The sequence below is a fragment of the Sus scrofa genome, chromosome 8 (assembly GCF_054392235.1).
Source record: "Sus scrofa isolate SSC_HxYL_T2T_F1_AM1 chromosome 8, Sscrofa_HxYL_maternal_Yorkshire_Landrace_v2.0, whole genome shotgun sequence".
Taxonomy (NCBI): domain Eukaryota; kingdom Metazoa; phylum Chordata; class Mammalia; order Artiodactyla; family Suidae; genus Sus; species Sus scrofa.
In genome coordinates this window covers 6138474-6151493 of record NC_139390.1, presented here as the reverse complement: position 1 = coordinate 6151493, position 13020 = coordinate 6138474, and the positions used below count along the sequence as shown (strand labels likewise).

The 13020-nt window shown below is 47.0% G+C and overlaps 1 protein-coding gene across 8 annotated transcripts in view; it reads left to right on the top strand.

Moving 5' to 3' along the window:
• The window catches only part of SLC2A9 (solute carrier family 2 member 9), a 204529-nt gene that overhangs the window by 179507 nt on the left and 12002 nt on the right, over positions 1-13020 (top strand). For 6 of the 8 annotated variants that reach the window (XM_084973832.1, XM_084973839.1, XM_084973833.1 and 3 more), the window contains one exon: positions 7153-8425. The exons of the other annotated variants lie outside the window; for them this stretch is intronic. In XM_084973832.1, coding sequence (XP_084829958.1) covers positions 7153-7407 — 255 coding nt within the window. In that variant the 3' untranslated portion in view covers positions 7408-8425. Of the gene's footprint in view, positions 1-7152; positions 8426-13020 lie in introns of those variants that run through there. 8 annotated transcript variants of the gene reach the window in all.

The following is a 13020-nucleotide window of genomic DNA, read 5'->3' as shown; positions in this document are numbered from 1 at the left end:
GATGGATTCATGAAGGAAATGTGAAAAGTAAAACTAGAAATCAAACAGAAGGTGAAGTAGGAAGGTATCTCTGTGACCCAGGCTGGGAAAAAATAAGACCCTTAAAAGCATAGACAGTGGGGAGAGAAGGGACGGACCCAGCTGTGTCAAAATGAAGGGCTTCTTCCCAATGAGAAACAGCAAAGTCAAGGGTGCTGCAGACAACAGGGTGAGATAAGCCAAGCGTAACCTCTCAAACTGATCAGGGATTAACACCCAAGCAGCAAGAGCCTCCTGTGAGTCAATGATAAAAAGACAAGAGTCCCTCTAGGAACCAGGAATAAGAAGGGGCCGTTCCCAGAACAGGAAGCCTAACTGGTAACACAGGGACGCAAGGCTTTAAACTTCCTTTCCTCCAAGTATGTGTAATTTTTCATATCTATAAAAATTAGAACCACTTTTTCTGTTTTGCATGTTGCCTCTCTTCCCTGCACGAGATTAGGAGCATTTCCTCATGCCCGTGGGCATTTTTAAGGCAGATTCCCTCTGGAAGGCGAGTTCCTGCCCACTGGGGCACCCCCAGGGTCTCTGGGTTTTTAGACACCCTGGGGGTGCCCCACCCCCGCATTCTCACATGGTTGAGAGGAACGTTGAAGATACGACTGTTGACAGGTGTCTCCCTGATGGAGACACCTGTCAGGTGGTCACATTTAGACTTGGGGAAATGTCAGCCTCCTGACTCAAGCCAGGGAACGCATGATGGTTCAATTTCCTTTCTGGATGGGAGCTTGCCAGGGGAGAGGGCCAGGCTCCTGGGGCTGGGGCTGGCAGTGATGAAGGCCTTAGAGAAGGGTGGGCAGGACTTCTAGGTTCCAAGTGGCATCCTTCACCCCTGGGATCAGCTTCTGCTTGCTGTAGACCCTGTAAATGAAGGACTTCCATGCTACAGCCCTTCTGGACATCATCTCAGCCACAGTCAAGAGCCCCTGTATTCCTCTCCTAGGGTTCCCATGACGAAGTACCACAGACCAGAGAGCTTAAACAAAAGAAATGTGTTTTCTCACAATTCTGGAGGCTGAAAGTCTGACAAAGCTCTTGGCTGGTGGTCTCCTCGTATGCGTGTCTGGCCCTAGCCGCCTCCTCTTACAAGAAAACACATCATCTTGGGTAAGGGCCCACCCAGATGACCTCGTTTTACCCTGTCACCTCTTCGAAGACCCTCTCTCCAAATACAGCGCCTCTGAGATACTGGGGGTTCGGGTGTCAACGTATGACTCTTGCACAGTTCAGCCCATAATAGCCACCCAACCACTGTTGCTCAAGCATCTTTTTGGTCCTTTCTCTTATTCCAAAATGTGTCCGTGGCAAATGCCACCCAATCCCAAACAGGCCTGCAAGGAGCCTGAACGTCTTCAGAAAGGAGAACTGTCCCTCTGGGCCAACAAGGCTGTGAACATGGCATAGGCATCAAATCCGCACTGTATCCCCCTCATGAGCAGAGGGGCCCGGGCTGCCTTCCTAAGCTCTCCAAGCCTCAGTTTTCTCATCTGTTGGAAGATAAGCCCCGGCTCCCTCCTTCTTGCATGTGTGGGGGCAACTCTGCAGTGTCCCCTCTCCCAGAGGAAGAGGCCCGAGCTCCAGTTGGACGCATCTCCTTCAGTCTTGGTTTCCTAGAGTTACCATAACACAGCCCCACAAACCTAGCGGCTTAGAACAATAGAAGCACATCCTCTCACAGTTCTGGAGGCTAGGAGTACAAAGTCAAGGTCAGCACACTGGTCCCTTCTGAAGGCTGTGAGGAAGGATTCGTTCCATGGCCTTCTCTTGGTTCTGGGTGGTTCCTTGGCTGGCGGCTCTATCACTCCATTTGCTTCTTCCATCATGCTATGGCCTTCCTCCTGGCTGTGAGTCCAGGTCTCTTTTCATAAGGAGACCTGTGAGTAGATTTAATGGCCTCATCTTAACTTGACTCTATCTGCAAAGACTCTTTCCAGATGATGCCAGATTCACAGGTGCCCCGGGGGACCTCCACATATCTTTTGGGAAGAATATGCTTCTACCCACCACACTGTTCCTATCCGGGAGATCAGTCATCCCAGTTTGCCTAGGACTGGCCCTGGAAGTCCCACATCCCAGAAAACCCCTTGGTCCAGGGCAGCCTGGGACAGGTGGTCACCATAACCCCACCTCAATCACTCCCCCACCAGTGCTCCCAGGATCACCTCCCAGATAAGCTACGTGCACTCACACCCCTGTCTGCATGCAAATGTATGCCCGCTTGATTCCACTGGAGTCATAAAACTCCTTTGGAATTCAGCAAAATCTAGAAGGGAGAAGATGAGTCTTCTCAACGTGAAAACGTTTGGGTCACATCCCCAATGCCTATGCAAAGGGAGAGGGCAGGCTGACGCAGATCTGGGGTGGTGGCTCTAAAAGCAAGCAAAACCGCCCTCGCTCGCCTCTCTGGATGGGCCGGGTGATCCTCCGAGGAAGAGCGCCTCTTTCACCTGCTCCGTCTCTGGTGATGCCAGCGTGGTGCTGGGCCCAGGAGATGAGACAGTGAACAAAAGACACAACCTGCCCTCACATCTCAGGAAGAACAGACACGACTCTCGTGGGACAGGTGTGGTTTGTTTTTCGGGCAAGGAAGTGAATGGCGGACCAGTACAGGGACCTTCTAAGCTGAGATGGAGGAAGTACCTGCATGGGGTGGGGGTGGAGGCGAGGCCTGGCAGGGAGACAGAAGATGCTGGCAAAAGCCCTGAGCAGGTGCAGAGCAGGCATCCAAGGACTGAGAGAACTGCAGGTCATCGGGCCAGAGGACAGTGAGCCGAGGCCCCATCCCTCCGGGCATTGAAGCCATGATAGGAACTTGGGGTTTTATCAGAGGGACTCCGGGAAGCCACTGCATGATTTTAAGACTTGATCCGCATTGTGCTTTTAAAAGACCTCCTTAGCTGCCTGGCGGGACCTAGATACAGGACTGGGGCTGGAAAAATGGATGCTAAGGTGACAGAAACCAGAAGGGTGGTTAATTCTGTGTGTGTTGGGGGCAGAGTGGGGAGTGTTGACTAGAAAAATGGTACAAAGAACTTTCTGGAGTGGTGGAAATATTCCACACCTTAATAGAGGTGTTCGTTACACAGGGTATGCTTTTCTCCAACTCCACTGGACTCTTCACTTAAGACCTGTAAGTTACTCTACACCTAAGATCTGGCAAGTTACTGCACGCAGATGCCTCCTTGATAAAAAGTTGCGTATCTTCTAAAAAAAAGTTTTAGGGTGAAGTCTGTCGCAAAGACAGAGAGGGAGAAAGTTTTTCGGGCGAGGTGACTTCGGGAGTTTCTGTTGTGGCTCAGCAAGTTAAGAACCCAACTAGTATCCATGAGGATGTGGGTTCAATCCCTGGCCTTGCTCACTGGGTTAAGGATCTGGTGTTGCCATTAGATCACAGATGCATCTTGGATCCACTGTGGCTGTGGCTAGGCAGGGAGCTGAAACACGGATTCAACCCCTAGCCTGGGAACTTGCGTTAAGTGTGGCCCTAAAAAGGCAAAAGAAAAAAGAAAAGTATCTATGCCAGATACTGTGGTGAGTTCTTGGGAGCCAGAGAGGGTGACACGTGCACCTATCCCCAGGGGACGAGAGCTGGGAGGTCACTGACTCAGCTGACTCGCAGACAGTGACTTGCACAGGATAGATCAGATCGTGGACCTGCTTGGACCTAGTATGAAAGGTAAGGAGGCGGCGGCAGGTCCTGAGGAAAGTCAGCAGGAGAACTTCTGCCAGTTCTTCTGGGGAACGTGGCCACTACGGCAGGCATCATTCATTCCAACTCAGAAGGCTTTCTGCGGTTGATAATCTGATTGAATGGCTACTTCTAAATCAAACCCAGAATTGCAGCAGGCTGTAACTTTGTTACTCCTGGAGCGTGTGGCTTTTCGTGATGTAACTTTGTTACCTCCAGAGCCTGTGGCTTTTTGTGACTTCTAGGCAGTCCCCGTGCCCCTCCCCCCTTAAGGCTGGCACGCGCGGGAACCCAGGACTGATCTGTCAGAACGCACAGCTTCAGCTTCCTCCCGGGCACAGTACTTCAGGGAAGCTGGCAGCTCCAAAGAGCGGCTGTGTTTCCGCCTAATTCTGATAAACGGGAGCCGAAGAAAGCTGAGATTTCTCTTTCACATCAAAGACTTTCTCCTAAAAGTGGCGCTTTGCCAAAACTTGCTTATCTTTGTAGCAGAACTTGGTGGCACAGTAGACTCTCAAAAGAAAATTTGTTCTCTGCGTGAGAGACTGTGGAGCATGTGCGTGATCCTTCTAGGAGCACAAAGGGGGTGTTTTTGGAAAAAGGCCGCAACTGTGGCTTAGAGCAGTTACTAAATTGGAGAAGGAAGTTTACTGGATGAGCGGGCCCGACACCTGCATCTGATGGCACATCTGCTGCTGCTTCTTAGGGCTGCACCTGCGGCCTATGGAGGTTCCCAGGCTGGCGGTCGAATCAGGGCTATGGCTCCTGGCCTACACCACAGCCACAGCAATGCGGGATCCAAGCCGCATCCGCAACCTACACCACAGCTTTTGGCAAGGCCGGATCCTTAATCCACGGAGCAAGGCCAGGTGTTGAACCCGCAACCTCATGGATACTAGTCAGGTTCATTACAGCTGAGCCACGACGGGAACTCCGTCTCTACTACTTCTGTTCCCCCTGAGGCTCCCAGGAGACCCTCAGCACCCCAGGGTCCTGCCTTCACTTCCACACAGGGCCTCAGCCGAACCACCTGGGAGCTGATCCCTGTGTCCTGGAAGATTTTTTTTTCTTTTAACTAAAGTTCTTATATTTGACGCCAACTTCAGAGCTTTCTATTCATAAAACTCCTTAGGATTCTTGTTCACCCTGAGTGAATTACTCTTTGGGTTTAGGGTCTTTCATTTATACTATTAAACAGATATTTATAGGAGTTCCCTACTGGCCTAGCAGGTTAAGGATCCGGCATTGTCACTGCTGTGGCGGGGGTTTGATCCCTGGCCTGGGAACTTCTGCATGCCATGGGCATAGCCAAAAAAATAAATATTAAATATAAATATATTAAAATTATTACATTTATTAAATTTAATGTTTTACACTTGTTATATATAAATAAATATTTATATACATAAATATATTTTCCATATGTATAACACATCATATGCAAAAGAGTATGAACTGCATTATATTTACAAAGAGAATAATTTTGCTATTACAATTATAGGATGCATTATATATAAAAGCAGTGGGGAAAAATTAGTGTACTTAGCCATCTCAAGCCATTGCAATCAATGCCCCAGGCACCTCTTCCTGATCCCTAGCAGGGACTTTTGTGCTAATCCTTCTCTTGGTTTTCTTTATGATTTGACCCCTGTATGAATGCCTTTCTTAAAAAAAAACAAACTGGAGTTCCCGCCGTGGCTCAGTGTACATGTACAGATGCTCTTTGCCAAATCAAATAATAGCATGGGATTGACTAAAATCAAGATATTATTTCTTGGGAGGTAGCATTCAAAAACAGTGTCTCCTTGGAGTTCCCGTTGTGGCGCAGTGGTTAACAAATCCGACTAGGAACCATGAGGTTTCGGGTTCGATCCCTGGCCTTGCTCAGTGGGTTAAGGATCCGGCGTTGCCGTGAGCTGTGGTGTGGGTCATAGACGCAGCTCGGATCCTGAGTTGCTGTGCCTCTGGTGTAGGCCGGTGGCTACAGCTCCAATTAGATCCCTAGCCTGGGAACCTCCATATGCCTCAGGAGCGGCTCAAGAAAAAGGTAAAAAGACCAAAAAAAAAAAAAAAAAAAAAGTGTCTCCTTATCTTTGAATCAGTAATTGTTTGTTGAATGAAAAAGGCACAGCCTTGACAGCTGGAACCTATAAAGTCTTCTACTTGACAGATGTTTATTGAGTAACTACTATGATCCAGGCATTGGACAGGACAGGAGGTACAGAGGTGACAGAATCACAGAGAAGCTCAAGGTCAGGTACAGTCAGCAGAGGCATTCTAGTCTAGGCACACGGTGCTATAATTAGGATGCATAAAATAGAGTGATTGTATTCAACGTTATTCTCTTTTCTAGTCTCTCTTATGTGTATGAAACTGCATCAGAGCTGCAATCAGTGACTTACATCTTTTGCATATTAGAAAAAAATGGTGTCATCTTGACTTAGTCTATGCTCCGTATTTTTCTTCGGCACTGGGGAATTTCACTTCCCTTTTGGCATCACACTTTTCTCATGTGTACCTTGTGGGCAAGGGAGAATGTGATTAATGGTATGAAATAGGACCTTTGGATAATACTCAGCAAGTAGTGAATTCTGCTTTTACGATGATTCGTTTTTATACACCTACTTTTCAAAATAAATAAGACTGATGTTTCCTCCTCTTCACCAAGGCTTGAAGCTGATTTATCTGTGCCTCATGTAGGATCATTTCATGAAGACTTTCTTTTTTTTTTTTGTCTTTTTGCTATTTCTTTGGGTCGCTCCCGCGGCATATGGAGGTTCCCAGGCTAGGGGTCGAATCAGAGCTGTAGCCACCGGCCTACGCCAGAGCCACAGCAACTCGGGATCCAAGCCACGTCTGCAACCTACACTACAGCTCACGGCGACGCCGGATTAAACCCACTTAGCAAGGGCAGGGACCGAACCCGCAACCTCATGGTTCCTAGTCAGATTCGCTAACCACTGCGCCATGACGGGAACTCCCATGAAGACATTTTTAAGTCACTTTGGCCTGTATCAAGCCAGCCTCACAATGCTGTGTTTTGTCCAGGAATATTGATCTATGAGTGGGAAATGTTTTGTTTTGTTTTGTTTTGTTTTTCAGGGCCGCACCCATGGCATATGGAGGTTCCCAAGCAGGGAGTCTAATCAGACCTGTAGCCATCAGCCTACACCACAGCCACAGCAATGCAGGATCCCAGCCGCGTCTGCGATCTACACCGCAGCTTACGGCAACGCTGGATCCCCAACCCACTGAGCGAGGCCAGGGATCGAACCTGCATCCTCATGGATACTAGTCGGATTCATTTCTGCTGTGCCACAATGGGAAGTCCTGGGAAACTAATTTTTAAAAAATCTCCCCAGAGATGGTTCACAGCCTGTGTAGTGATTGTCTTTCTGATGGTTTTGGTCTCTGCCTCCCCACAGAAAAGTCTGGACACCTACAGTTTCCTCGTCTTTGCTGCAGTCTGCTTTGCAGGTGCCGTCTATTTTTATTTTGTCCTGCCCGAGACCCAAAACAGAACCCATGCAGAAATCAGCCAGGCATTTGCCAAAAGGAACAAGGCCTACCCGCCAGAGGAGAAAACTGGCTCCACTGTAACTGATGATAAAAGGAACGGAAGGCCTGAAGCGGACTCCTCTTCCACGCTGGAGAACTGTATCCAAAACAGGATTGTCTGAATGGATGATCCTGTCATTTTAGGAAACCAAAGATTCCCCTGCAAGTTTAACGTTATTAAGTATTGAAACGTAGACCTTTGCTAATCTACCGTGGCAGCCATCTGGGGTTAAGTCACTGCAGAATCCCCCCAACTCTTCTGGAAGCTGGAGAGGATCACTAGATGGTTCAGGGGACCCAGCATTCTGCAGACACCATGGCCTGCCTCCTTCATGACTCAGCCGTGGTTTCAAAGTGAAACTGGGGAGAAAGCATTTGAATGCTTTCTTTTTTTTTTTTCTTCCTTTTAAAATGTTGTTATTATTATTATTTTTCTTTTTACAGCTGCACCTGCGGCCTATGAAAGTTCCTGGGCTAGGGGTTGAATCAGAACTGCAGCTGCTGGCCTACACCACAGCCACAGCAGCGCCAGATCCGAGCCAAAACTGTGACCTACACACAGCTTGCAGCAACACTGGATCCTTAACCCACTGAGCAAGGCCTGGGATCGAACCTGTGTCCTCGTGGCCACTATCGGGTCCTTAACCCACTGAGCCACAACAGGAACTCCTTGAATGCTTTCTCAAAGGACTGGTCTGAGAGAGGAGTCAATGGACTGGAAATCCAGACTGAGGTTCCCAACCCCAGCTCCCCCAGAAGCAGTCTTGAGCTGCCCTCAACCTGGATCCTGAAGCCTCCAAGGACCCTCGGCTTTGGTCCTGGGTGCAGGTTTTCACAGCTCCTAATAAATGTCTATTTCCAATCTTTGGCTCTGCCTTGTGGGTTGCAGGCTCAGGAGAAGCTGATACCAGCAGATACCCGCCTCCCTCCAGGCACAGTCTCTCCCAGGCTGTCCCCCCCATGGAGCCCAGGAAACATCTTCACCTCTGCGTGAAGATCAGCGGTGCTCAGCGGGTGTAGAAAGGGGATCGGCATGTGGAAGACCCAGAGAGGCAGATGTAAGGAGCACTTTCCCAGGAGCTGAGGCAGAGCCCACAAACTGAACTCCGTGTAACAAAAAACAAACAAGCAAAAGGATGTTAAGAATGATTCTGGGAGTTCCCTGGTGGTCTAGCAGTTAAAGAGTCAGTGTTGTCACTGCTGTAGCTCATGTTCCATCCCTGGCCTGGGAATTTCCGCATGCCAGAGGCACAGCCAAAAAAAACCGAAATGAGTCTGAAGCTAAGAGAAAGAATGTTGTGATTGATTAGTGATGTCTGGCACGGGTGTAGGAGTGAGAGTATCGCATATGCTTTATGTTTGCCAATCCTAGAGGAGATTTATCTGAAAGATAAAGTACCAGGTTTCTCCAGGGGAACAGGAAAATTTCATATACACATGAAATCATATATGCATATATATCCATGCTGAGACCAGCTCAGCAGGTGAGGGCTAAAGAACGGGTGCTGTGAAACTTAAGAGAAAGTTAACATAAAACAAGACACAGAGACATTTATCTTAAGTAAAGGTGGGAACCAGGGGACGCAAGGTCTCAGGAACCAAGAGCACTGCCTCAAGAAACCACACTGCTTTTATTGTGCTCTTTAGGTTTACATCAAGTGAAGAGGGGGCTGTAGGTGCAGAATAGTTTTTTATCATTTTAAAAGCCACATAGTAGATAGCTGGTTAAGCTTTTATTCTGACCTTTAGCATTGAGGAAGCTTGGCATCAGCTATCTATGCATAGCATCTAGAGAATCATCGTTGTGCTTCTGCAGACTGTGTGCCTATCTGCAGCAACCCTGGTGTGCCTAGGTTTGCACCTCGGTTCTCCCTGCTAATGCATTTCCTGCTAACGACCCCTCATAAACCCCTTGGGGCCATGAGGCTCATCTTCCTCTTATTCTTTAGAGGACATATCATGCTTGTGCAAAGGGCGTGCCAATCTGCGCAGGTCCTGGGTGCCTAGACCAACGCATTCCGTCCTCATTCAGCTGACCCCATGAATAACTTATGCCTTTAGGTCTTTGTGCTTAAGCTGAAGTCCTTCACCAGCACTGTGACTGTTTTCCAAGCAGGAAGATGGGATAAAGTAAAGTAGGAGAAGATGAACTTTTCAGCATAGAAAATAGAAGCAAAAAGGCTAAGAAAAGATTGTAGAAACGTGTCTCCTGACATATCCATACACATATCTATCTATATGTATGTATAGAAATATGTACACTTTATATATAAATAATATATATATGATTTATCATGAGAAATTGATTCACACAACTATGGAAGCTGAGAAATCCCACAACCTTCCATCTGCAGCCCGGAGACCCAAGAAAGCCAAAGGCTTGAGAACCAGGAGGACCAGTGGTGTGAGTTCTACTGCAGGTCTGAAGGCCTGAGAACAGGAGCACTGATGGCGTGGGTGGGCTCCAGGCCAAGGACAGGAGCCCCGTGTCCCAGGCCAGCAGTCAGGCCGGGAGCAAACCTCCCTTCCTCTGCCTTTCAGCTCTCTTGGGACGCCCACCCCCACTGGGGAGGGCAGGAGGCTTTACTCAATCTACCACTTCAGGGGCAGAAGTACCCTCACAGATACACCCAGACTTAATGTTTAACCAGCAAGCTGGGCACCCCATGATCCAGGCAAATTCACTCACAAAATCAAGCATTGCAAATCCACCCCTTATCAACCTGACACCCATATGCATCTCTTTAAATTGCACTCAAACCCCAAAGAGACAATAACATGGTCATAATGCTACCTAACCTGATACAACGATCCTGTGTACCACCAATAACTCACTAGCCCCTTTCCCAGGAGAGGAGGTAAAATCTGAGTGATGTTTACTCTTCTCCTTGACCCCATAACTTAAATGCTATGATGTGAAGCCAACACTACTTAAATACTATGTTACAAAGCTGATACATTTGGTGTTCCATGGTAAGGATATAAGAGGAGACAGAAAACAAAGATGCTGTTAGATCAATAGAGAGAAACACAATCGTGCTCATAACAAAGTGAGGAAATACTCGTGATAACTACAGTGTACATTCTGCGACTGGTCATGTTGTCATAGCCCGATAAATGTCAACAGAAAAAGCTCGAAGAGAAACCCTCTCTATCTGGCCAGAGGCACAGGAGTGGTGACAACAAGGGGAAAAGAATGCAGTGGACTTTAAAAAAGTAAAAATCCCTCCCTGTGTGTGTGTGTGTGTGTGTGTGTGTGTGTGTGTGTGTGTGCGCCAATATAAGCCTCAGCCATGAAGCTTTGATGGGGGCAGTAGTAGTGGCTACATAAATACACACAAAAAAAAAATCAAAGAAAAACTATTCTCTCTGGTAAGAGGAACTGGCAGAATGAGTCTCTGTGGACAGAAGATCGTGGGGGAAGTACCCATTGTATTTTCTTTCTGTTTTTTCTGCTATGTTTTGCCCCAAATACAAGTCCAGTAGTGAAGCTCACACTGGGGAAGCTAAATCCTTACATTTCTAGCCAAAATATCAGAAGTGGCAACTGGAAACTGGTTATTATAGGGGAATCACAATGAGGAGCCAGCTGAAGACAGGGATACTCTGAATCTCAGTATGGCCTCACCCCGACCTCCACATCAGGAAACTGAGCGGAACAATAGAGAAAAAAAAGCTGAGAACTGCAGTGCAAGATAGACCACCATGTGGGTCCAGACTGGTCATGGGTGGAGCAAATAGCACACAAAGGCTTTGAAAACTAAACTGAAATTGAAAACACTGTCCACAGACTGTGGGTCTGGACTTGCAGTCTGAACATAACCAGGTTGATTGACTAGTTTAAGAAAATTATCCAGAAAGCTTTACTAGGACACAGAGCTTCATAGCATAATATTCAAAATGTCCAAGATATAATTCAAAATTACTTGACATGCGAGGAGCCAGGAAAACCTTGACAGCACTCAAGGGAAATAACAATCAACAGATGTCAACTCACAAATGACCCAGATTTTATGTAGCTCCTTTAAAATAACTGTTATAGACATGTTCTGTGAAGGGAGAGAAAACACTCTAGAAATGAATAAAAAGATAGTTCTCAGCAAATAAACCAATTTCCAGAAATTAAAAATTTAGAACTGAAAAAAATGCAATAACTGAAATTTAAAATTTACTATAGAGCATTACTAGCAGAATACAGCTGACAAAAGAAAGGAACAGTGAACTTATGGATAGACCGATAGAAATTACTCAATCCAAATAACAGAAAAAAAAAAAGTGAAAGAATGAACACTACCGAGAACTGGCAAGTTTGCAGAGCAGGTGGAACTCCCCTGCATCATTGGTAGGAATGAAAAACAGGTACAGCCACTCTGGAACGGCGATCAAATTATCATCTGTTACCAACTGAGGCTGTACTGGAGCAAACATCTAAGGCACATTTCCTAAGACAGAGCTATTGAGCTAAACGTGTGCACCAAGCACTACAGGCTTCTTACCAACCCCCACCCACCACACACTCTCAATTCGTCCCCCCACATACTCATAGGAGGCAGGGCATTAAACACATAGACAGAGGTGGTGTAGGTCGTGTGCTAAGTCAGTTCCTGAGGCAGAGGAAACAGTGACACTGATAAAGTTTCCCTTCTTGACCCAACTATAGTCCGTCTATTCTGAGTGCTCTTAAACAGACCTTGTCTTTGGCCTGTTGACCCCAGTTTTAGCAAGAATCTTTCTAAGCCAGGTTAGTGAGAATACCTCCACTTTAGAGTTGGCTGCCCCCATTTTATTCAAGTTGAGCTCAATTTCTCTCCCCTATTTAATAGTCTTAACTACTAGAGCAGTGGTCTTGAATAATGTTTTCCTTGCCTGATTAACTCTATCTGGTACAATGTTTCTTTGACAATAATCACAGCTTTAAACCCATACATTTAACCTAATCAGAAAAGCTGAACTGGGAGTTCCTGCTGTGGCTCAGCGGGTTAAGAACTTGACTAGTATCAGTGAGGATGTGGAGTCTATTCCTGGCCTCGATGAGTTAAGGACCTGGCATTCCCAGAAGCTGCAGCATAGGTCACAGATGCAGCTTGGATACGGTGTTGCTGTGGCTGTGGCGTAGGCTGGCAGCTGCAGCTCTGATTTGACCCTTAGCCTGGAAACTTCTATATGCCAAAGGTGCAGCCTTAAAAAAAATTTTTTTTAATTTTTAAAGAAAGAAAATCTGAGCCAGTGAACGTCATGTTCTCTATCTCCTCAGTCTGAGAAAACCAGTTCTCCCCCCTTGTGGGAGGTGTATGTAAAAAGGACAAAAGAAGACAAGTTCCTATTTAAGTGGCTCAAGAAAAAAAAATAATATCTGGCCCCATACACAGGGCCAGATGGTGATGAAAGTCCTGGAAAAGATACCTTCTCAGTACAGCTGGAGTCACTCATGATCCAGCTTCTATCTCTGGAACAAAGACAAGAAAGAGCACTCAAGGCACTGGACCTCTGAGAACGAGGTGGCAAGTGAACCTAGAATTCTCAACTCCTGCCGGCCCTACAGTTTGGGAAACTTTATAAATACAGCAGCACTGGAAGTCTGCCAAGCAAAAACAGCAAAAACTCTAGCCAGGTATTCATTGGTCAGTCCACCAGCCAATCACCAGCAAGCAAGAAAGGTGAGGCAGTCAGTGACTGACCAGGCTTGTCTTCCCACAACAGAGATTGTCTGCTCTTACAGCACTGGCTAGATCCAC